This window comes from Panthera tigris, chromosome C2 (genome assembly GCF_018350195.1).
Source record: "Panthera tigris isolate Pti1 chromosome C2, P.tigris_Pti1_mat1.1, whole genome shotgun sequence".
Taxonomy (NCBI): domain Eukaryota; kingdom Metazoa; phylum Chordata; class Mammalia; order Carnivora; family Felidae; genus Panthera; species Panthera tigris.
Genome location: NC_056668.1, coordinates 67,626,338 through 67,637,894, shown reverse-complemented (window position 1 = coordinate 67,637,894; position 11,557 = coordinate 67,626,338). Strand labels below are relative to the sequence as shown.

Sequence of the window (11,557 nt, the reverse complement as noted above, 5' to 3'; positions counted from 1 at the left end):
GCCAGGGTTGCTGTGCTGCACAAGTGGGTGGGACACAACTCCCTTGGGCCACAAACTAGACCACAGCCCCTGAACCATGTGGGGCACATCTGCACTGTGATTCCAGAAGCCTGACTGGAGCTGTCCCACCTGTCATGGTTCTATTCCCCGTCGTACAATCTTCAATTTAAGGCAAAGTCTAGGATGTAAAAGAGATGGCTCCTACTTTGGGTTGGAGTCTGACTATGCTTTCTCTTTCTTAGTTGGTTTATAAAACGTTTCTAGAGCTTCTGTTTACATAAGGCACAGACCTCAGCCCAGGGATTAAAAAAAACCAAAATGAGTTAGACACCATCCCTGTCCTCAGGGAAATCAGCAATCCTACAGTAATATTGTGCTCAGTAATATTGTGCTCCTCAAGGAATATGGCATCCCAATGTGATACCAGCTGTCTCCTTCAGCAGCAGCTGAAATTGCATGGCTGTGCCCTCTGACTTTAAGATGAACATTATTCTGAGGTGCCTGGGTGGGTCAGTTGGTTGGGCGTCCGACTTCAGCTCAGGTCATGATCTCACAGTCTAGGAGTTCGAGCCCCACGTCAGACTCTGTGCTGTCAGCTCAGAGCCTGCAGCCTGCTTCAGATTCTGTGTCTTCCTCTCTCTCTGTCCCTCCCCCGCTTACACGCTGTCTCTCTCTCTCTCAGAAATAAACATTAAAAAAAAATCAGATTATAAGATGAACGTTATTCTCTCCTTCCTGAAAATACAAATATGTTCTTTCCTTCTACAGATTTGATGTCCACAGTTGTGGACAAACAGTTGCAACTAAGTTATCTGATTTAAATTCTCAAATTTATTGCTCTCAAGAGAGGTACATTCCAGTTATGAAGGAGAAGCTGAAGAAAGTCTGATTTCAGTGATAAGTATCCTTTGATCTTAGAAAATGCTGTTAAGAGGGGGGAAAAAATATGAACTTGTTTTACAACACAGTATATAGATGAGCAATGTCTTCTGGGAAGGATACCAAGATGTTAATATGTAAAAGTAATGAGGTACTCTGGGTAAGCCTGGTAGTCATAAAATACCACAAATAAACCCGGATTATGCACACAGTCTGTGACAGTGTCATACAGATCAGTAGGGTTGTCAGGGCTCTTTGGTGGAGGCACAATCAGTGATTGATTTCCACGTGTGTAGGTTCCAGTAAGTACTCGCACATAGTACATATGCTTTTTCCCATTTTTGTCTGGTCTGGAGTATGTATCGCTGGCAGAATAACAGGCATTGACGGCAAAATAGGTTCCCTTTCCATATGCCACAGCTGTGAAGATAAAGAAAGACATTTTTTAAAAGTTCAATTTAGTCTATAATCTGACATATTGACCCGGTACGTCAAATAATGTTATAATAACGTTCAGTTCTTCTCTCCAAAGCCTCTTAAGAATTTTTTTCATGTGTTTTAATTTTTTTAATGTTTGTTTATTTCTGAGAGAGAGAGAAAGAGAGACAGAGACAGAGACAGAGACAGGGCACAAACTGAGGAGGGGCAGAGAGAGAGGGAGACACAGAATCTGAAGCAGGCTGCAGGCTCTGAGTTGTCAGCACAGAGCCCGACGCGGGGCTCAAACTCGTGAAATGCAAGATCATGACCAGAACTGAAGTTGGACGCCCAACTGACTGAACCACCCAGGTGCCCCTCATGTGTTTTTAATTTTTAAAAATCACTTCTCCACCCCCGAGGGCCAGTCAGTCCTTCTGGGAGGACACATAATGACTCTTAACCCTGAAACTCTGGCTGCAGCACAGCCACCAACCCTGCAAACCACACTGTCCCTTGCCCAGGTTGGGTTCTCGCAGCTGACACCCCATTAGTAGCAGGCAGATTGCTTGCTGCCTTACCGTTTTTCCCAGCGTAACTGCGGTTAAAGCCATTTCGGTTGACATGTGGCACTGAGTCAACATCTGTCCCATGGAAGAGCTGCTTCTCATTGTTTTTATGTCCATACTTGGCATCCATGGCTTTTTTCTTTGTTTGGTAGCTATTCCAAAGATCTGGATTCTGGATCCTCTCAATCTACAAATCAATAAAGAAAAATATTCTGTCGGTGCCAAGAGCCTTTGGCAAGATACAGCAAATGAAACATGACCATTATTTTTCATAAATGAAAATTAAAATAAACAACAATTTCAATGCCAGATGGCACCTTTCTGCATTCAGAAATCTTTTTAGATCCAGTGTTTCACAAAAACAGACCGTGGGAAGAATATTAATTTCATTTTTTAACATCTTTTATGTACCACATGACAGCAAACAGCGTTTAGGATCTTAAGTCCTCGTTGTGTGAAGTTGGCTGACCAAGCCTCCCCAACTCCTGCTTTTCACCTCCAGTTCAAGGGCAGTTCAGTTTCTGTCTATGTCACTTTGTCACTTTGCCTCTCTCCTCCTCAGTCCTTTTGGGACACTGGTTCACCTGGTTAGCCATGTTCTAATTGTGGGAGAAGTGCTAGAGGGTCTGGTCCAGAAGGAAATTAATTAATGAAAATCAATCTCTGGTCCAGTTGGAAGAGTGGGGCATAAATCCTGGTGGCATAGGATCTGCTTGCAGACCACAGTTATGCTTTGACCATCCATCCTCTTTGGGAGGTGGCCTCCAGGGTTGTGGGGGAAATTCCTTGAGTCCTGGCTTGCAGGACCCAGGAGGAATCAGACAAATCTAGAATCTGTAAGCAAACTTGCTTGGGTTCTTAAAAAAAAAAAAAAAAGGAAGGAAGGAAGAAAGAAAGAAAGAAAGAAAGAAAAGAGAAGAAAAGAAAGGAAAGGAAAGGAAAGGAAAAGAAGAAAGAAAGAAAAAAGAAAATCTAGGCAAGACAGAGCCAGAATGTGGGGCATTCTATAATACAACTGGCTTAAACTCTTTAAAAAATTCAGCATCATGAAAAATGATTTTTTAAAATGCAAGAGTATATTCTAGATCAGAAGAGACAAAGGAGACAAAATGACCTAATGCAGTGTGTGAACACATATTTGGAGAGGGGGGAGTAATAAGAAAGCAATTGGGGAAATTTGGATATGGACTCTATTAGATATTACTGTATTACCGTTAATTTTCTTATATGGGATAACACTGTTATTTAGGAGACGGTCTTTATTCATATGAAATATGTGCTAAAATATTTATGAGTGTCATGAAGTCTGCAACTTACTGTCAAATGCTTCAGCAAAACCTGAGAGAGTAAGAGAGAAAAAGCAAATGTGGCAAAATTACTGAATCTATGTGTAAGTTTATGGATGTTAAAAGTCTTAGTCCCAGGTCCTAATAGTCATGGAGGTCCTATTTTTCCTGTTAGTGCTTTCATACTGTCAGGGATTTCCAAAGAGGTGTCTTAAGTATTACCTAGCTCTACTTTTATCTGTTTCACACACTGGACTTTCACATAAGATTTTATTTTTAAAAAGTGTCTACAAAAAAATAGTAAAATCATTTCTCTGGCCGTCCACTAACACATGGCAAACCTCCAGAGCCCACTGTAGACATGGCTGGTCCACCGGACAGTCCTGCTCAATCTGGACTTGGCATCTCCTCAAAATGTGCCAGTCAGCCACTACCAGATGACTGTACTTGATATTTGAGATGAAACATATTTGTTATTGCAGAACCAGACCATCAAAGTGCCGCACACCTGAATCACACTGTCTTGGTACCTCAGAATTGTTTTTGCTCAAATGGTTTACGTTGAGGATTAAAAAATGGAAGCTGTGGTACAAAGTTTGATATTGAATTTATTGTGAGGATGATTTTGAAAATATTCTCCAGGACTTGATTCACAGGATAAATCTCTCAGTAGCCAGTCTCTGTACCGTGAAAAGCTGTGAGTCTCCTGATTACATGATTTTCTTTCTGATTTATGAAAATTATGAATCTCAAGAATGCGTGTTTACTTCTTTGCCTTGTCTACCAGGAAGCTCAAGGAAACAAATCTGTGGTCCTTCTAATAACTACCTAGGAACTCCTGTTATATATTTTTGTAAATGATAATGCCTCTGTATTATCTTATTTTTCCTACCCTCCTTTTCTTTTTTGTCCATTTTTCTTTATTTTATCTGAAGATATGATATATATCCTTGTTAAGACGCTTCAAATCGTTTTGAATTATTATGTGCTTAACTACATAAATAAACAGAGTGGTGGCAGAAATAGAAAATTTGGTAAGAAAGAAAATGCAGGCCTTATTGGCAGACTTGTTTTGATGGATGAAGGGAAGGTACCCAAAGGTCTCTAACTTTACTCAGAAAGTGGTGGAACCAAGGACAGAAGTGGGGAAGGAAAGGGAAACAGTGAGATGAGTTAGATTTAGGGAAATTGATTTAGCAGACAGATATTAAAGCAGAGATATTTTTAGGCCATTGAGTATATGTTGTAGGGGTGCCTGGGTGGCTCAGTCAGTTAAGCATCTGACTTTGGCTCAGGCCATGATCTTGCCATTCCGAGTTTGAGCTCCACGTCAGGCTCTGTACTGACAGCTGAAAGCCTGGAGCCTGTTTCAGATTCTGTGTCTCCTTCTTTCTCTGCCCTTGCCCTGCTCATGCTCTGTCTCTGTCTCTGTCTCTCAAAAATAAATAAACATTAAAAAAAATAATAAAAAATAAAAATACATGTTGTAGAGTATGATCAAAGATCCAGGTTGGTGATGTTGATTTGGGAGCTGTCAACATTGAAATAGCAGCTGAAGCCAAGAAGGGTAAAAACATTTCTTGATGAAGTACAGAGACAGAAGAGCAAACTATAAATCCTATGGGCAAAGCTAGGATTAGCAGTTTGGAGAAGAAATAAATAACAGGGATAACGAAAGGAAAACTAGTTAAGGAAGAAAGCATTAATATAATATTGCCATAGAGGTCAAATGGGAACATAATTTCAAAGAGCAACACTGAAGCTTAAAAGTGGAAGATGCCAAAATGAGGGAGACGAACAAGGAAAGGGCCATTGGAATTAATCACAGAAGCGAGTGCTGCTGATCTGTGAATGGTGGAGCAGAAGCACAGAATCCTGATCTGAGGGCCTCTGTGTGTCTTTGTGGTGTTTTCTAGTTATCGAATCCAACCCTGCAGCTCTTTGAATTTTTACTAGCTTGCTTCACAGATTCTTGTGAATTCGTTTCTGCTGGGATATCAGGGTGGGTGGGGGAATGTTGCTGTGGGTCCGTTTTCATTTTCTTGGGCTAGCTTTTGGAACTTTTTCTTTTTCTTGAAGCTGCTGCCCTTGCTGTCAGCAGCCTCTTCAGGTCCGCTGCTGAGTGGCTCCTCCTTTGGAGGAAGAGAGTTTCCTCTTTTTGGGGGGATGTTCCTGTTTTCTTCCTCTACAGGGTCACTAACTGGTTCCTCTTTGGGAAAAGACTTCTTCCTTTGGGAAGGCTTCTACTGTCAGCTGTCTCTTCAAGATCATTACTAACCAGCTCCTCACTGAGTCAACACGTGTTTTTAGTATTCTAACATCATATCGCAATCTAATATTATATTGTAATAACTGACACGATCTCAATCTTAATGTCTCTGTAATTATAGTGATGGGAGTAGAATCTACAATCAAAAATCGGATTGCCATAAAATATTCTAATTCTGGGAAAACAATGTGGTTGCAAATGTATTTGTAGATTTATCCAGGACCATGATGCCACTCATCTCCACCATTCTTAAGAAACTCCATGTCAGCAGAAGGCTTACCTTCTCTATGTAGAAGTGCGAGCAGGTCTGATTAAACTTGCTTGCCACCGTGTCATATTCTGCATGACCAGGCTGTAGCTCAACCACACAGACATCCTGCTGTTTCATATCACTCCAGTGCTCAGGGATCCCAACTGCAAAGAGGACATTTGAGGACTCCCACACACCTGGGAAGGCCCATCCACACGCTTCTGGTATGCTCTGAAGAACTGAGTATCATCTGTGTTCTTACTTTATTATCTCCTAACTCAACGTGTTCAAGAAGTTTTTATCTTTCTCAGAGAATGTCTCTCAAAGCATGGCCCACAGACAACCTACATCAGAACCAATCTTAATGCTTGTTAAGAGAAAACCCCACAGGGGCGCCTGCATGGCTCCATCTTAGGTTAAGCGTCTGACTTGGCTCAGGTCATGATCTCGTGGGTGTGGGTTCGAGCCCCACATCAGGCTCTGTGCTGACAGCTCAGAGCCTGGAGCCTTCTTCAGGTTCTGTGTCTTCTTCTCTCTCTGCCCTCCCCTGCTCATACACTCTCTCTCTGTCTCTCTCTCTGTCTCTCTCTCAAAAATGAATAGATGTTAAAAAAAAAAAAAAAAAAGAAAAAGAAAGAACCCACAGATCTACTGAATCAAACTCTCTGAGGGGTGGAACCCATGTACCTGCATCTTAACAAGTTTTGATCATGCTCGGATTTAAGAAGTGCTGGTGTGGTGTAACTCAAGCTGCATATTCTGTTCAGTCTCTAATCTGTCATCATTTAATAATTTAACAATAAATTATTTCCCTACAATGGTCTTGTTAGAAAAGTGTGGAATTTTGCCGGAACGCCTCACTACCACAAGGCCCTCCGCATCTATTCATTATTTTTCTCCCCATCCTTAAGAGCTGGGTGGCTGGCAGGTTTTGCTGTCTTCTCTTCTGCTAAACAGAATATCATACTTGATTTGTCATTCCCCTAGGGTGGCTCAGAGTCTGAGGAATTCATTCACACGGATCTCATGAGAGATAAAGATAATGTACCAGAAGCCAATTTACTAGTTTTCAGTGCAGGACCTGTGTGGTTCAAAGGCAGGAATGTCTATCTACACAACACAAACAGTCCCTTCTCGGGGAGTAGATCCAGTCAGAGAATTCCAAGGCTGCCTCCTGATGCATGCATTGAGGAAGACTTATGTTCAGGGCAGGAGAGGAAGTGAATTCTGGGAGAAGATCCTACAAGCTCCCAGTGCTCTCCAGGTTATCAGTCACAGAGAGTGTGCCCACTTTGACCAGGCTGTCTTCTCCTTTTGTTCTAGAAAACCTTGAGCCACTTTTCTTTAAAGCCCACGGCTTTCCCTCTTCTGACTGAAGGAGCCATTATCTCTGCAGCAGAACTGGCTCTGGAAAGCTGATAAACTGTAGAGATGGGAACAACTGCAAGGCTTGGGTACTGTCACCATTAAGATGGTCAGCCTCAGACTGTTGAGTGCACCCAGCTATGTTTCCCCAGTGCATTAAGCTCAGACACCAGGTTTTCTATTTTATCCCATAAGAGTTGCCTGAATTTGATCTGCTTGAGTACAATTTCGATGTATGTACCAAATAGTGTTAAGCCCAAAGTAGGGGTAAAATAATGGATCACAAGCACACAGGTTTGACTCACCTTCAGATTTCATGAGGCGCCGAACAGGTAAACTGCGTCCTCCTGCATCTATAGCACTGTACTTGCACAGGTCCACGGTGTAGGTCTGGTGATTAACTTTCACAACAGCTATCCTTTTTTTTGCCTTCCTTGCATTCTCCAATTGCAGATTGATTATTTTCTTAAAACTATGAAAAGTGTCTTTGTCATAATATTGCCATTCTACAAATTCACTGATAAAATCTGCCTGGGATTTCTGTTCTTTGGCCAATCTAATTCTCTTGATCATTTCCTCAATTGCATTTCTAGCCTCTGTCAAATCTTTGCCAATCCCAAAAACTTCAATCAGAGGTCTTTTACTGTCCAAGCAAATGGCAATATTTAAGTTCTCCTGCAGCTCATTCAATTTCTGATATTCTTTTTCATTAAAATCTTTGATACACTCATCTTCATTGGTGTAAGGACACAGTTCCTTTGTAATCAGATCCTGTATCCAGGTGAGAGCGTTTTCCACACATTTTACATTTTCACCACACACCTGAAAACTTGCTGATTCTGTTTTCTTTTTCAAAACCAAAGGATTCTGCTTTTGGGGAGATTGACTCGGGGATCCCATAAATGCTAAAAAAAGAAAAAGAAAAAGAAAAAAAGAAAAGCAAAGAAAGGAAGATTAGCTATTTCTCTCTCTCTCTCTTTTTGGTTACTGTGCTGTACATTAATCTCCAGGACTTATTTATCTTATAACTGGAAGTTTGTACCTTTTGTCCCTCTTCACCCATTTCATCCCTCCTCACCTCCCAATCCCACCCCCTGCTGCCTCTGGCAACCACCAATCTCTTCTCTGTATCTAACAGTTTGTTTGTATTTTAATATTCCACATATTAAGTGAGATCATCTTATTTCATTTAGCATAATGCCCTCAAGGTCCATCCATGTTGTCACAAATGGCTGGATTTCCTCCTTTTTTATGGCTGAATAATATTCCATTGTCTGATATATATATATATGTATATATATATGTGTGTGTGTGTGTGTGTGTATATCACATTATCTTTATCCATTCATTTGTTGGTGGACACTTAGGTTTTTCCATGTCTTGGTTTTGTAAATACTACTGCAATGAATATGGGGGTACAGATAATCTTTTTAAGATAGTTTTTTTATTATTACCTTAAGATAAATACCCAGAAGTAGAATTGCTGCATCATATGGTAGTTCTATTTCTAATTTTTTGAGGAACCTCCATACTGTTTTCCACAATGGCTGGACAAGTTTGCATTCCCACCAACAGTGCGTGAGGGTTTCTTTTCTCCATATCCTCCCCAACACTTGTTATTTCTTGTCTTTTTGATACTAGCCATTCTATCAGGTGAGGTGATTTCTCCTTAGGTTTTGATTTGCATTTCCCTGATGATTAGTGATGTTTATCACCTTTTTATGTGCCTGCTGGCCATCTGTATGTCTTCCTTAGAAAAGTGTCTATTCAGATCCTCTGCCCATTTTTAAATCCAATTATTTGTCTTCTCCTATTAAGTTGCACAGTTCTTTATATATTAACCCCTTTGTATATTAACCCCTATCAGATACATTATTTACAAATATTTTCTCCCATCCCATAGGTTGCCTTTTCATTTTGTTTATGGTTCCCTTTGCCATGAAAAGCTTTTCAGTTTGAGGTAGTCCCACTTGTTTATTTTCTGCTTTTGCTATTTGTGCTTTGGTGTCAAATCCAAAGAAAATCACTGCCAAGACTGATATCTAGGAGCTTACTCCCTGTTTTCTTCTAGAAGTGTTATGGTTTCAGATCTTTAATGCATCTTGAGTGGATTTTTGTGTATGGTGTAAGACAGTAATCCTGTTTCATTCTTTTGCATGGGGCTGTCCAGTTTTCCTAGCACCATTTATTTTAGCATATGTGCTGCTGAAGCAAGCACCCAAACACTATTTATTGAAGAGATATCCTTTCCCATTGGCTCCTTTGTTGTAAATTAATTGACCACACAGATGGTCCCCAACTTACAATGGTTCAACTTACTATTTGTCAACTTCATGATAGTATGCAAATCATACTCATTCAGTAGAAACTATACTTTGAACTTTGATCTTTACCTGAGCTAGTAATATGTGGTGGCATACTCTCTTGTGATGTGGGACACTGGCAGTGAGCCATAGCTTCCAGCCAGCCAGGCATTGTGAGGGTCAAAAACCACTACACTTACAACCATTCTGTACCTGTAAAGTCATTCCATTTTCACTTCCATTATAGTATTCAATAAATTACACGAGATGTTCAACACTTTTCTATAAAATAGGCTTGTGTCAGATGAGTTTATCCAACTCTAGTCTAACGTGTTCTGAGCATGTTTAAGGTGGGATAGGCTAAACTATGATGTTCAGTTGGTTAGGTGTGTTAAATGCATTTATGACTTATGACATTGTCAATTTACAGTGGGTTTATCAGGATGTAACCCCACTGTAGGTCAAAGAAGATATGTATATATGTGGATTTATTTTTGGGCTCTCTAATCTGTCCCATTAATCTGTCTGTTTTTATGCCAATGCCATACTGTTTTTATTACTATAGCTTCATAACATAGTTTGAAATCAGGAAGTGTGATGCCCCCAGCTTTGTTCTCCTTTCCTTTTTTCTTTCTTTCTTTCTTTCATGTGCATGAGCGAGTGCAAGCAAGGGAGGGGCAGAGAGAGAGAGGGAGAGAGAGAATCCCAAGAAGGCTCCAAGCTGCCAGCACAGAGCCCAATGCAGGGCTTGAACCCATGAACTGTAAGATCATGACCTGAGCCAAGATCAAGAGTCAGATGCTCAACTGACTGAGCCACCCAGGCTCCTCTGTTCTCTCTCAAGATTGCTCTGGTTATTAAGGGCCTTGTGGGTCTGTACAAATTTAAGATTGTTTGTTCTATTTCTGTGAAAAATGCCTTTGGAATTTTGATAGGGATTGCATGGAACCTGTGGATTGCTTTAGGTAGTATGGACATTTTAACAATACTAATTCTTCCAACCCATAAGGATGGTATATTTTTTCCATTTGTCATCTTCAATTTCTTTCATCAATGTCTCATAGTTTTCAGAGTATAGGTCTTTCACCTTCTTGGTTAAATTTCTTCCTAGGTGTTTTGTTCTTTTTGATAAAATTGTAGATGGGATTATTTTCTTAATTTCTCTTTCTGATAGTTATGTTTAAGATTAGCTATTTCTCATGTGACATCCATATTAGGAATATGCATTTCATAAAAAAGGTCAACTCACATGTTAATTTAGACGGCAGAGACTGTTGGGGAGAAATCAGAGATGGTTCTCTTTTTTTCATGCTGGCCCAAAACACGTCCAGTAGGTGAGGCATAAAGATAACAACTTTAACTTTTTTCACAGACCGGACAAATCCTTTTTGGATAAAGTCTTCAATGGCATCAATGATGGCATCAGCAACCATACCTGGGTCTTGTTTGGCATTTCCTAGAAAAGCAAATAATAAAAACAGGAAGGGGTAAAGACCCAACTGGGGAGGCTGAGCAGTAAGTTGGGGATTCCAGTCCTCACAGAATGAATGCCCCCCCTGCCCAACTCTTTCATCATCTCAGGGTTTTCTAGCAATGCACGGTCAAACACTTTTGAGGTCCTAGATGCAACAGGGAGCTTCTATTCCAGGATGTCAGGAAGTCACTAGCCCAACAATGAACAAAGGACCCAGAAATCTAACTTTTGGTTTCTGATGTTCATATCTACTCTGTTGAGCTGACCCTACCTCACTGTGTTCTGTGTTACAAGGATAATTAACTATTCTCAGCTCATTAGTGTCCTCAAAAGGTCCATAAAAAGCAAAATATTCTAATATATGTAGAAATATCATACTCTTTCTTTTTTGCTCAGAGTCACCTGACTATATGCATGTATCTTTATTCTTCCAGATGTCTTTGGGGACCTGATTTAAACTAAGCTAATTTTGTAAGATACCTGGAGCTGTAAACTATCTGTTATAATCTATAATTCTTTGCACACAAGTTATCCATGAGCCTCTAGGAAATATTTTCTAGAACACTCAGTGAGATTTTAGCTGACTTTCTAGGTTTGAGGTGCCACCTAAGCAAGTCTTTTTCTTTGTACAGCACGTTCCATATCTTGTTTCGCAAGCCTAATGCCCAGGTAAGATCATGAAAAGTCCCTTGAAAAGTCCCATGAAAAGCCATGGAAGCAGTCGCATACAAATAAATGGCAACTG

The 11,557-nt window shown here is 40.4% G+C and overlaps 1 protein-coding gene across 4 annotated transcripts in view; it reads right to left on the bottom strand.

Annotated features, from left to right (window-relative positions):
• Positions 1–649: 649 nt before the first annotated feature.
• The window catches only part of PARP14 (poly(ADP-ribose) polymerase family member 14), a 42,464-nt gene continuing 31,556 nt past the window's right edge, over positions 650–11,557 (bottom strand). For 3 of the 4 annotated variants that reach the window (XM_007098307.3, XM_042998742.1, XM_042998741.1), the window contains 5 exons: positions 10,588–10,794; positions 7,341–7,940; positions 5,701–5,834; positions 1,878–2,052; positions 650–1,299 (listed from right to left, as the gene is read on the bottom strand). In XM_007098307.3, the coding sequence (XP_007098369.1) occupies positions 1,010–1,299; positions 1,878–2,052; positions 5,701–5,834; positions 7,341–7,940; positions 10,588–10,794 (1,406 nt within the window). In that variant the 3' untranslated portion in view covers positions 650–1,009. Of the gene's footprint in view, positions 1,300–1,877; positions 2,053–5,700; positions 5,835–7,340; positions 7,941–10,587; positions 10,795–11,557 lie in introns of those variants that run through there. The other variant, XM_042998743.1, reaches the window with a different exon arrangement.